The sequence below is a fragment of the Macaca nemestrina genome, chromosome 14 (genome assembly GCF_043159975.1).
Source record: "Macaca nemestrina isolate mMacNem1 chromosome 14, mMacNem.hap1, whole genome shotgun sequence".
In the NCBI taxonomy this organism is placed as follows: Eukaryota; Metazoa; Chordata; class Mammalia; order Primates; family Cercopithecidae; genus Macaca; species Macaca nemestrina.
Genome location: NC_092138.1, coordinates 82,186,686 through 82,199,211, shown reverse-complemented (window position 1 = coordinate 82,199,211; position 12,526 = coordinate 82,186,686). Strand labels below are relative to the sequence as shown.

Sequence of the window (12,526 nt, the reverse complement as noted above, 5' to 3'; positions counted from 1 at the left end):
TCACACCATTCTCCTGCCTCAGCCTCCAGAGTAGACGGGACTACAGGCACCCGCCACCATGGCCAGCTAATTTTTTGTATTTTTAGTAGAGACGGGGTTTCACCGTGTTAGCCAGGATGGTCTTGATCTCCTGACTTCATGACCCACCTGCCTCGGCCTCCCAAAATGCTGGGACTCCAGGCGTGAGCCACCGCGCCCAGCCTAATGTTTGTATTTTTAGTAGTGATGGGGTTTCGCCATGTTGGCCAGGCTGATCTCAACCTCCCGACCTCAGGTGATCCACCCACCTCGGCCTCCGGAAGTGCTGGGATGAGGCACTTTGGGAGGCATGAGCCACCGCGCCCGGCCAGAAGATTCAATATCAGTCAGGAAGATGTCAATTCTATTGATCAATTCTGCCATCATAGAGATAAGGGGTTAAATAAATTATAGTGCAATGAAACAACGGGGAAAAGAGTGTCTGTACAAAAGCTCTGGAAAGATGTAATAAACTTTTAATATGGTTTGTCTTCAAGGAAGATAACTAAGGAATGCCTGAAGGACAGGGATAAGAGAAAAAAATCTCTGCCCATGTCCTCTTTTCTTATCAAACTATTCCATCCTAAAGACATTAGAGGGAGCCAAGAAGGTGACTATCTGCTGGGGTTTGGGGTGGGAGAGCCTCTATGGCCCAGAGCAGAGCAAAGAGGTCATGCACCGAGGCTGGCTGCTTGGCACAGGGAGTCATAGCCCAACGCTGTGTGTGTGTGTGTGTTGTATGTGTGTATGTGTTATATATGTGTGTGTGTTGTACATGTGTGTGTGAGTGTGTGTGTGGACACTGGTGAGCAGGAAGAAGGAGGGGTTGGGCAGTGCGTTGTGGCCTGATGAGGGGAGTTGGAGCCTAAGCAAAATGAACATGGCTCGAGTCATAGCGGGGCTTCCCAGATGGTGTATCAGAGCCCAAGAACAGTGAAGTCATCAGTGTGGGTAGGGGAGTGACAGCAGGGCCTGATTGAGGGTGTCAGAGTCCAAGTAGGGTGAGAAGGGCATTGGAATCGCAGGGCTGCCTGGTGTGAGGAGTCAAAGTCCACACAGAGTATGGAAGGCATCGCTCCTGGGGGCAGCTCAGCATGGAGTGTAAGGGCACAGAATAAGGAAGGTGTGCATGTGAAGGGGTGGCCTGGTGTGGAGTATGTGATCCCTAGAAGCAGTAGGAAGGCATTACTTGGGAGTGAGTGACCTGGTATGGGTGGTTGGATCCCAAGGAGGCTGAGGAGGTACTGATGCATGGATAGCTTGGCACGGAGGGCAGAGCCTGAGGGGAGCTTCTACCTGGCAGCATGGCCCAGCATGAGTGGACAGAGCTTTGGCAAGGAAAGACTAACCACATGGGGAGGCAAGAGTAGGGGCTGGGAGCTGCAGGATGTCAGAGCTTGAGAGGAATGGAGGAGCATCTGCAGGAGAGGGGGTAGTGGTGGCGACAGAAGATGGTTACATACAGAAGGTTTGATCAAACAAGTAAATTAAAGATAAGGGAAGCCAGAGTTTCTCACTGTCAGAGAAGGGAGTTACAAACATGGGAAGAACCTTGTGGCGTTAGATTGGAATTGAAGGTATTGGTATGAACCCATGAATTTCAATGTATATGAGACAAAAAATAGATGTGTGTGTATATATCATATGTACATAGGCACACATATAAATGAAAGTGTGTGTACATATATATATATATAACTCTGTCCACTAAGAGGGCCTGAAAGTAGTGACACTCCAATAGCAATGAGCATACCTAAATTCTAGATTGTGACTTTTATGTTATTCTCTACTAAAAGGAACCAGAAATGGCTTGTTCTGGGGCTGGGGTAGGGAAGATACAAGATGAACTTGCAACATTTTCAGTTTTCTTTTTTTAAGAGGCGTCTTGCTATATTGTCCAGGCTGGCTTCAAACTCCCAGGGTACAGTGATCCTCCTGCCTCAACCTCCCAGTTGACTGAGACAACAGGCATGTGCCACTATGCCCAGCCTGGAGCATCTTATACCATAAATCAAAGAATGCTCAAAGAATAATGAGGTCATGTCAAAAGAACACAAGCAGTTTGAAAGGGCTCCCACTAGACAAATCATGGAAAATTTGAGCTCCATGTAGACAATGATAATTACAGATTATATACCATTGAATTAAAAAGGGAAACCATGAGTCTGTACTGAGATAAATACCTGAATACGCTGAAAGCTTGATGAGGAATGGAGTGCTTCCACAGTTTTTGTTTTTGTTTTTCCGAGACGGAGTCTTTCTCTGTCACTCAGGCTGGCATACCGTGGTGCAATCTCGGCTCACTGCAAACTTTGCCTCCCGGTTTCAAGCAATTCTCCTGCCTCAGCCTTCTGAATAGCTGGGACTACAGAGGCGCACCACCATACCTGGCTAATTTTGGTATTTTTAGTAGAGACAGAGTTTCACTATGTTGGCCAGGTTGGCCTTGAACTCCTGACCTAGTGATCCGCCTGCCTCGGCCTCCCAAAGCGCTGTGATTACAAGCCACCGCCCCCAGCCCTACTTTCATAGTTTTAAATTACTTCTCCAGAGAATACTTTTTAATTACCAAGAGTAAAGGAGAAGTTTAAAGTGAAGAAACCTACCACCACTTAATCAAGTGGTCAAGGTTAACGTCATCAATAATGAGACAAATCAGCTGGGTGTAGTGTCGCACGCTTGTAATTCCAGCACTTTGGGAGGCCAAGGCGGGCAGATCTCTTGAGGCCAGGAGTTCAAGACCAGCCTGTCCAACACAGTGAAACCCCATCTCTACTAAAATACAAAAATTAGCAGGGCATGGTGGCACAAGCCTATAATCCCAGCCACTCGGCATGAGAATCACTTGAACCCGGGAGGCAGAGGTTGCAGAGAGCTGAGATCACGCACTGCACTCCAGCCTGAGAGACAGAGTGAGACTCTGTCTCCAAAAAAAAAAAAAGATATTGAATCTTCCTGTCCAAGAGCATGGTACCTTTCCATATGTTCGTCTTCTTTGTTTTATTGGAGACAGTCTTGCTCTGTCACCCAGGCTGCAGTGCAGTGGCGCCATCTCAGCTCACTGCAACTTCTGCCTCCTGGGTTCAAGCAATTCTCCCGCCTCAACCTCCCGAGCAGCTGGGATTACAGGTGCATGCCACCATGCCCGGCTAATTTTTGGATTTTTAGTAGAGATGTGGTTTCACCCCATTAGCCAGGATGGTCTTGATTTCCTGACCTCATGATCCACCCACCTCAGCCTCCCAAAGTGCTTGGATTACAGGTGCGAGCCACAGTGCCCGGCCTTTTTTTTTTTTTTTCCTTTTTTTGAGATGGAGTCTCGCGCTGTCTCCCAGGTTGGAGTGCAGTGGCGCAATCTCGGCTCACTATAACCTCTGCCTCCCAGGTTCAAGCAATTCTCTTGCCACAGCCTCCCGAGTTGCTGGAACTACAGGCGTGCACCATCAGGCCCAGCTAATTTTTGTATTTTTTAAAGGAGAGACAGGGTTTCACCATGCTAGCCAGGCTGGTCTCGATCTATTGACCTTGTGATCTGCCCGCCCAGGCTTCCCAAAGTGCTGGGATTACAGGCATGAGCCACTGTGCCCGGCCTCAAGGCTTCTTTTGTGTTCATCAGTAATATTGTTTTTGTTGTTGTTTTGTTTCTTTCTTTCTTTTTTTTTTTTAAGAGGCAAGGTATCAGTCACAGCTCACTGCAACCTCGGACTCCTGGTCTCAAGTGATCCTCCTGCCTCAGCCTCCCAAGTAGATGAAACTACAGGCACATACCACCCCTAGCTAATTTTTAATTTTTTTGCAGATATGGCTTCTTGCCCATATCTGCGGGTTCTTGCTTGTATCTGCAAAAGACAGAGCAAGACTCTGTCTCCAAAGAATAATAATAATAATGAGACAAATCAAATTTGCATGGCACCTGATACAATGCTAATGATCCTGGTTTGTTCTAGCTGTAGTTGTCAGGGGTAAAAATTTCCTCTGGGTTTTGTCGTGTTTCTTCTGTTGTTCAGTAGCCCTGTAGATGTGGTTTCCCCTGTTGTACAGGAGCCCTATAGATGCAGTGTTGGCAGAAGAGGTGTTCTCTATGATAAGGTCTCAGCCTTTCAGTGGGCCATGTCCCTGTGTGGTGACCTTTACAAGGGCTTCTCTGTCACTCCCCACCTTTATGTGGTACAGGAAGACCCAAGAAGGCTGCCATTGGGTATTTCCCTTCTTCTAGGTTGGTTAGGCTCTAGTAAAATAGTTTCTCTTGAGGGAAAGCCTTAATAAAAAGTGCAGGCTGGGCGCAGTGGCTCACGACTGTAATTCCAGCACTTTGGGAGGCCGAGGCGGGAAGGTCATCTGAGGTGGGAAGGTCATCCGAGGTCAGGAGTTCAAGACCAGCCTGGCCAACATGGTGAAACCCCATCTCTACAAAAATACAAAATTTAACTGGGCATGATGTCAGTTGCTTGTAATCCCAGCTACTTGGGAGGCTGAGGCAGGAGAATCACTTGAACCTGGGAGGGGGGAGATGCAGTGAGCCGAGATCGAGCCATTGCATTCCAGCCTGGATGACAAAGTGAGATGCCATGTAAAATAATAAATAAATAGGCCAGGTGCGGTGGCTCACGCCTGTAATTCCAGCACTTTGGGAGGCTGTGGCAGGCAGATCATGAGGTCAAGAGATCGAGACAATCGCTTTAGTAGAGACGTGGTCGCCAGGCTGGAGTACAATGGTGCAATCTCAGCTCACTGTAACCTCCACCTCCTGGGTTCAAGCGATTCTCCTGCCTCAGCCTCCCGAGTAGCTGGGACTACAGGCATGTGCCACCATGCCCGGCTAATTTTTGTATTTTTAGTAGAGACAGAATTTCATTATGTTGGCTAGGCTGGTCTTGAACTCCTGACCTCAGGTGATCCGCCTGCCTCATCCTCCCAAAATGCTGGGATTACAGGCGTGAGCTACCATGCCCGCCTGGTTCCTGTGGAATTTTGCTCTTGGGTTTTTATTCCAGTAAGTTGTAATTCTCCGTATCTGCCTGTCTGTCTCCCCACTTTGTGCCCTCAGTTCTTTGCTGCATCTAGAAAAAGTTGTTGATGTTTCAGTTAATTTGACATTTTTCTTGTTGTTAGGGTGGGGTGACAATGACCAAGCACCTTTCATGCTGAACAGAAACTGGAAGTTGAGCATACTTATTACATATATATATACACACACACACACACACACATATACATACATATGCATATACATACATATATATTTGAGACAGGTCTCACTCTGTCACCAAGGCTGGAGTGCAGTGGTGCCATCACAGCTCGCTGCAACCTTGAACTCCTGGGGTCAAGCGATCCTCCCACCTCAGCCTCCCAAGTAGCTGGGAGTACAGGCGCACACCACCATGCTCAGTCAATTTTTTTTATTTTTAGTTGAGACAAGGTCTCATTCTGTTGCCCAGGCTGGTTTTGAACTCCTAGGCTCAAGCCATCCTCCTGCCTCAGCCTTCCAAAGCAGTGGGATCCACAGTCATGAGTCACTGAGACTGGCGACAGCATATATTTTTAATTTTGGTAATATTTGTCTTTATTTGATGGATAGTGCTTTCTGTTTCTCACCAAAAGAATCTTTGCCTATCTCAAGGTAATGAAATTTTTCTCACAAATTTTATTCTGTATGTTTTACAGGTTTAGTTCTTGTTTGTTTCTTTTCTTTTTCTATTTTTTTCTTTTTGAGATGAAGTCTCACTCTATTGTCCAGGCTGGAGTGCAGTGGCACGATCTCGGCTCTCTGCAACCTCCACCTCCTGGACTCAAGTGATTCTCCTGCCTCAGTCTCCCGAGATTACAGGCACTTGCCACTATACCTGCTAATTTTTGTATTTTTGTAGAGACAGGTTTTGCCATGTTGGCCAAGCTGGTCCCAAACTCTTGACCTCAGGTGATTCGCCTGCCTCAGCCTCCCAAAGTGCTGGGATTACAGGTGTGAGCCGTCGTGCCGGGCCTTCATTCAGTTGATTTCTTACTACATCTTTCCTCTGCTTCCCAGGTTCAAGCAGTTCTCCTGCCTCAGCCTCAGGTACAGCTTTAGTTGTTATGTTAGATGTGTGATGAAGCAGGGAGTGAGATTGGAATTGACTGCAAATGAGCAAGAGAGAATTTTCTGGGGTGATCCCAATGTTCTGTTGGAATGGGAATTATGTAAGGGTAGATATTTGTCAAAACTCATAACATGGTACTTTTAAAATGTATCTTCTGAGGTAAATCAATAAAGTTGATTTATAAATATATATATATATATGTGTGTCCTGTAAAAGACAGGCACTTGCTTGCCACCAAACTGCTGTGGACTCCTGGCTTAGTCCAAGGGAGAAAGAAGTACAATAAACAGCCAAAGTAAGGCCAAAGTCTGGAGGACCCACAGCCACAAGGTACAAGGTACTTTGTGAGAAAGGCTTCCAAGCAGGCAGTAATATGCTTTTCCAACTTGAAAGGAGGCAAGACATACACAGATCTTCATGGCGCTCCTACTCCCTTCTACATCTCTTTCTGGAATTTATTTTGGTCCCAATAATAAGATAGGTACCCATCTTTACTTACTCCCAACAATGACCAATCTTTTCTTCATTGATGTGAAATACATCTTTAATATGCATTGATATGGTTTGGCTTGTGTCCCCACCCAAATCTCATCTTGAATTGTAGCTCCCATAATCCCCACGTGTCATGAGAGGGACCCGGTGAAAGGTAATTGAATCATGGGGGTGGGTTTTTCCCATGCTGTTCTACTGACAGTGAATAATTCTCACAAGATCCAATAGTTTTATAAAGGGCAGTTCCCCTGCACACTCTCTCTTGCTTGCTGCCATGTAAGACATGCCTTTGCTCCTCCTTCATCTTCCACCATGATTGTGAGACTTCTCCAGCATTGTGGAACTGTGAGTCCATTAAACCTGTTTTTCTTTTTTCTTAAGACCGAGTTCCACTCTTGTTGCTCAGGCTGGATCGCAATGGCATGATCTCAGCTCACTGCAACCTCCGCCCCTTGGGTTCAAGCGATTCTCCTGCCTCAGCCTCCCAAGTAGCTCGGATTACAGGCATGCACCACCATGCCCAGCTAACTATATTTTTAGTAGAGACAGGGTTTCACCAGGTTAGTCAGGCTGATCTCTAACTCTTGCCCTCAGGTGATCTGCCCACCTCAGCCTCCCAAAGTGCTGGGATTACGGGCATGAGCCACCACACCCAGCCAACCTCTTTTTCTTTATAAATTACCCAGTCTTAGGTATGTCTTTATTAGCAGCCTGAGAATTGACTAATACATGTTTTCTATGTATAGATACTTAGTTCCATAGCTAGACTCACTTGTTAAAATGATCTTTCTGTTTTCTTCTTTTGCCACTAATGTTAACAGGATTGTTCATATTACATTTTTTAATTAGTTACTGTTAGAGTTTTGGAAAGCTTTTAAGTACACCTGACTCTCAATCTATGCACAATTAATTTATGAATTTTTGGAATAAAATACTAAAGAAAACAGTGCTTTTTTTTTTTTTTTTTTTTTTTTGAGACGGAGTCTCGCTGTGTCGCCCAGGCTGGAGTGCAGTGGCCGGATCTCAGCTCACTGCAAGCTCTGCCTCCCGGGTTTTTACGCCATTCTCCTGCCTCAGCCTCCCGAGTAGCCGGGACTACAGGCGCCCGCCACCTCGCCCGGCTAGTTTTTTGTATTTTTTAGTAGAGACGGGGTTTCACCGTGTTAGCCAGGATGGTCTCGAACTCCTGACCTCGTGATCCGCCCGTCTCGGCCTCCCAAAGTGCTGGGATTACAGGCTTGAGCCACCGCGCCCGGCCAGTGCTTTTTTTTTTTGAGACAAAGTCTCACTCTGTCACCCAGGCTAGAGTGCAGTGGCATGATCTTGAGTCACTGCAACATCTGCCTCCTGGGTTCAAGTGATTCTCCTACCTCAGCCTCCTGAGTAGCTGGGATTACAGGCGTATGCCACCACGTCTGGCTAATTTTTGTATTTTTAGTAGAGACGAGGTCTCACCATGTTGGCCAAGCTGGTCTCGAACTCCTGACTGCAAATGATTCGCCCACCTTTGCCTCCCAAAGTACTGGGATTAGAGGCATGAGCCACTGTGCCCAGCCAGAAAACAGTGCTCTTTCTAATACAGGATTCCAGATGAAATCATTTAAAACACTTCACACAATGTTTTAGCCTGATGCTTACAGCATACTTTAGAACTGCTGCCAGGTAGCTAATTGAACTTTTTATTATACAACTCACTGCCAGAAAAAAAAAAATTATTTCTGCCAGCATGTCATAGACTATTGCTTCAGGCATTTTGAGTCTATGTTTTGTTAACTTGTGCATGTCCCAGGTATTTAATTTTTTTTCAGTGAAATCTTGATAGTAAGGTGACAGTCAACATCCCATAAATGCTCCAAGATGAAGAACCAGGCAGGATATCACCATTGACAACATATTATTAGCCAAATTTAAAAAGTTAAACAAGATCTATAGGATTACCAACTTCTGGTAAAAACTCTGTCCTGTTCTCTGGAAAATCACCCAAAATGACAAAGAGCATAAGAAACTGGAATACAAACTCCATTTTAAGTCAAATCTATAGGCACCAGCAAGGTGGCTGTAATAAAAAAGATAGACAATAATGATTAATGGCAGAAGTGAAAAATTGTTTTGTTTTTTTTTTTTACCTGATTTACTCACACATTACTGATGGGAATGTAAAATAGTACACTCACTTTGCAAAGCAGTTTGGCAGTTCCTCAAAATGTTAAGCTAAAGTTACCATATGGACCAGCAATTTCACTCATAGGTATATACCCACGAGAACCAACAATATACATCCACACAAAAACGTTTATGTAAATGTTCATAGCACCATTATCCATAACAGCCAAAAGAAGGAACAACCCGTATGTCCATCAAACAAACAAAATGTGATCTATTCATACCATAGAATATTATTCCATCCTAGTCTAAGCCAAGAAGACTTAAGTACTGATGATACCTGCTATGATGTTAATAGACCTTGAAAATATTGTCAAAATATTCCCTGAACCGTAGACTACCACATGCTGGATGAAACATTTTTCTTCTGGCAATGAGTTACTTCATTAAAAGTTCAGTTAGCTAAGTGAAAGAAGCCAGACATAAAAGGCCACATATTGTATTTACATGAAATGTCCAGAGCAGGCAAATTTATAGAGATAGAAAGTAGATTAGTGCTTCTCCAGGACTGGAGGGAGGCTAGTGATGGCTAATAGGTATGAAGTTTCTATTTTGGGGTGGTGAAATTGTTCTTGAATTATTTAGTGGTGATGGTTGTACAGCTTTGCAACTATACTAAAAACCATTGAATTGTATACTTTGAAGAGGTGAATTGTATGGTATCTGAATTATATCTCAGTAAAGCTGTTAAAAAAAAAAAAAAGGGACATATGTAACCCTAAACAATAACATATAAAGACACTGATAAGGTTTGGCTCTGTGTCACCACCCAAATCTGATGTTAAATTGTAATCCCCAGTGTTGGGGAGGGACCTGGTGGGAGGTGATTGGATCATGCTGGCGGATTTCCCTCTTGCTGTTCTCATGATAGTGATTTCTCATGAGATCTGGTTGTTTAAAAGTGTGTAGCACTTCCCCTTTTGTGCTGTCTCCTACGACATGAAGATATGCTTGCTTCCCCTTCACTCTTCTGCCATGATTGTAAGCTTCCTGAGGCCTCCCCAGCCATGCCTCCTGTACAGCCTGTGGAACTGTAAGTCAATTAAACCTCTTTCAGTTATAAATTACCAAGTCTCAGGTGGTTCCTTAAAACAGTGTGGGAATAGGCTAATACAGAAGATTGGTGAGGCATTGCTATAAAGATGCCTGGAAATGTAGAAGCAACTTTGGAACTGGGTAATGGGCAGAGGTTGGAACAATTTGGAGGGTTCAGAAGGAGACAAGAAGATGAGGGAAAGTTTGGAATGTCTTAAAGACTTGTTGAATGGTTGTTAACAAAATGCTGATAGTAATATAAAGTCCATGCTAAGGAAGTCTCAGAGGGAGATGAGAAACTTATTGGGAACTGGAGTAAAGGTCACTTGCTATGCTTCAGCAGAGACTGGTGGCATTGTGCTCTGCTTTAGGGGTCTGTAGAACTTTGAACTTGAGAGAGATGATTTAGGGTACATGGCAGAAGAAATTTCTAAGCAGCAGAGTATTCAGGACATGGCCTGGCTGCTTCTAATGCTCATATGCATTCGAATGCCTATATGCATTCAAAAGAGATGGTCTGAAATTGGAACTTATATTTAAAAAGAAAGCAGAGCATAGAAGTTTGGAAAATGTACAGCCTGGCCATGTGGTAGAAAAGAAAAACCCATTTTCTGGGGAGGAATTCAAGAAGGCTGCAGAAATTTGCATGAGGAGCCAAATGTTAATAGCCAAGACAATGGGGAAAATGCTTCCAGGGCATTTCAGAGATCTTTGCGGCAGCCCTTTCAAAAGCCTGGAGGCCTAGGAGACAAAAACGGTTTCACAGGCCAGGCCCAGGGCCACACTGCTCTGTGCAGCATCAGGACATGGAACCATGCATTGTGGCTTCTCCAGCTCCAGGCATGGCTAACACAGGCGAAGGTATAGCTTGGACCATTGCTTCAGAGGATAGAAGCCCTAAACCTTGGAAACTTCCATGTGGTGCTGGGCCTGTAGGTGCACAGAAGACAAGAGTTGAGGTTTGAGAGCCTCTGCCTAGATTTCAGAGAATGTATGGAAATGCCTGGATGTCCAGGCAGAAGTCTGCTGCAGGAGCACAGCCTTTGTGGAAAACCTCTACTAGGGTGGTGCAGAGAGATAATGTGGGGATGAAGCCCCCACACAGTGGAGCCATGAGAAGATGGCCACCATCCTCCATAACCCAGAATGGTAGATTCACCAACAACTTGTGCCATGCACATGGAAAAGTCACAGGCACTCAACAACAGCCCTTGAGAGCAGCCATGGGAGCTGTACCCTGCAGAGTAACAGGGGTGGAGGTGCCCAAGACCTTGGAAGCCCACCCCTTGCATCAGCATGCCCTGGATGTGAGACATGGAGTCAAACATTATTATGGAGCTATAAGATTTAATGACTGCCCCGCTGGGTTTTGGACTTGCATGGGGCCTGTAGCCCCCTTGTCTTGGTCAATCTCTCCCCCTTGGAATGGGAGCATCTACCTAATGTCTGTACCCCTGTTCTATCTTGGAAGTAACGAACTTGCTTTTGACTTGTGATTTTACAGGCTCATAGGCAGAAGCAGAAGGGACTTGCCTTGTATCAGAAGAGACTTTGGACTTGGACTTTTGAGTTAATGCTAGAATGAGTTAAGACTTTAAGGGACTGTTGGGAAGGCATGATTGGCTTTGAAATGTGAGAAAGTACATGAGATTTGGGAGGGGCTGGGGTGGAATGATATAGTTTGGCTCTGTGTTCCCACCCAAATCTGCTGTTGAACTATAATCCACAATGTTAGGAGAGGGACCTGGTGGGAGGTGATGGGATCATGGTGGCAGATTTCCCTCCTGTTGTTCTCATGCTAGTGAGTTCTCATGAGATCTGGCTGTTTAAAAGTGTGTAGTACTTCCCCCTTTTTGCACTCCCTTGCTGCCATGTGAAGATGTGCTTGCTTCCCCTTTGCCCTTCTGCCATAAATTTCCTGAGGCCTCCCAGCCATGCTTCCTGTATAGCCTGCAGAACTGTGAGTCAATTAAGCCTCTTTTCTTCATAAATTACCCAGTCTCAGGTAGTTCTTTATAGCAGTGTGAGAACAATACACATATTGTTTAGAGGAAAAATTTTATTAACAGAGCACAGTAGAATATAGCACAACTGCCTTCTGATGGGGGTACTAATGGAATCTGGAAAGATTTAGGAGGTAGAGGCATCAGGTTTTCTGGAAGTAGGGAGGAAATCAGAGGCTAAAAAGAGTTTGAAAATGTGCATAGAACAGTTTGAGCTCAAGTTGCCACTCTTACCTTATTTTGCCAGGTGATTATCAATTCATCACAATTGCCACAGGAAATGAGAGGCATTATCTTTTACCAAATAGAACTTGATAGGCTATTAACTTGGGTACCCTGGGCCTGGAGGAGGACAGAAATAAGATAGAAGACTAAAAACAGGATACTAAGTGGAAGTTTGAATAAAAGGGGATGAACTCCAGCTCCTATCCCACCATGCAGTGTGCCTCTGCCTGCTCTCCAGTAATGGTAGCCAGGCTTATATCCCCCATGCTGACTGGGACATCCTTCTCTGGGGAAATTATAGAGCAGCCTCTGGAGAAATTACACTTCTCAAAGAAAAATTAACAGACACTGACATTTAGGGTCCCAAAGGCAAAAAGTACGTGACACTCAAAGTTTCTAACTCAAAGACTCTGGACGTTAGTTGTAAACCCTGAGCAGATTAGACTTCAGATTGTCTCCCTTGGGTAAAATACAGTGGTCTCCCCTTATTCAAAGTTTCACTTTCCGTGGTTT

General features: G+C 45.0%; 1 protein-coding gene across 2 annotated transcripts in view; it reads right to left on the bottom strand.

The window, feature by feature from the left end:
* LOC105481069 (zinc finger protein 483) overlaps positions 1-12,526 on the bottom strand; it is a 60,299-nt gene that overhangs the window by 18,122 nt on the left and 29,651 nt on the right. Inside the window, exon 6 of one of the 2 annotated variants that reach the window (XM_011740358.3) lies at positions 11,841-12,130. The exons of the other annotated variant lie outside the window; for it this stretch is intronic. Within the exon in view, the coding sequence (XP_011738660.1) occupies positions 12,111-12,130 (20 nt within the window). The 3' untranslated portion in view covers positions 11,841-12,110. Of the gene's footprint in view, positions 1-11,840; positions 12,131-12,526 lie in introns of those variants that run through there. 2 annotated transcript variants of the gene reach the window in all.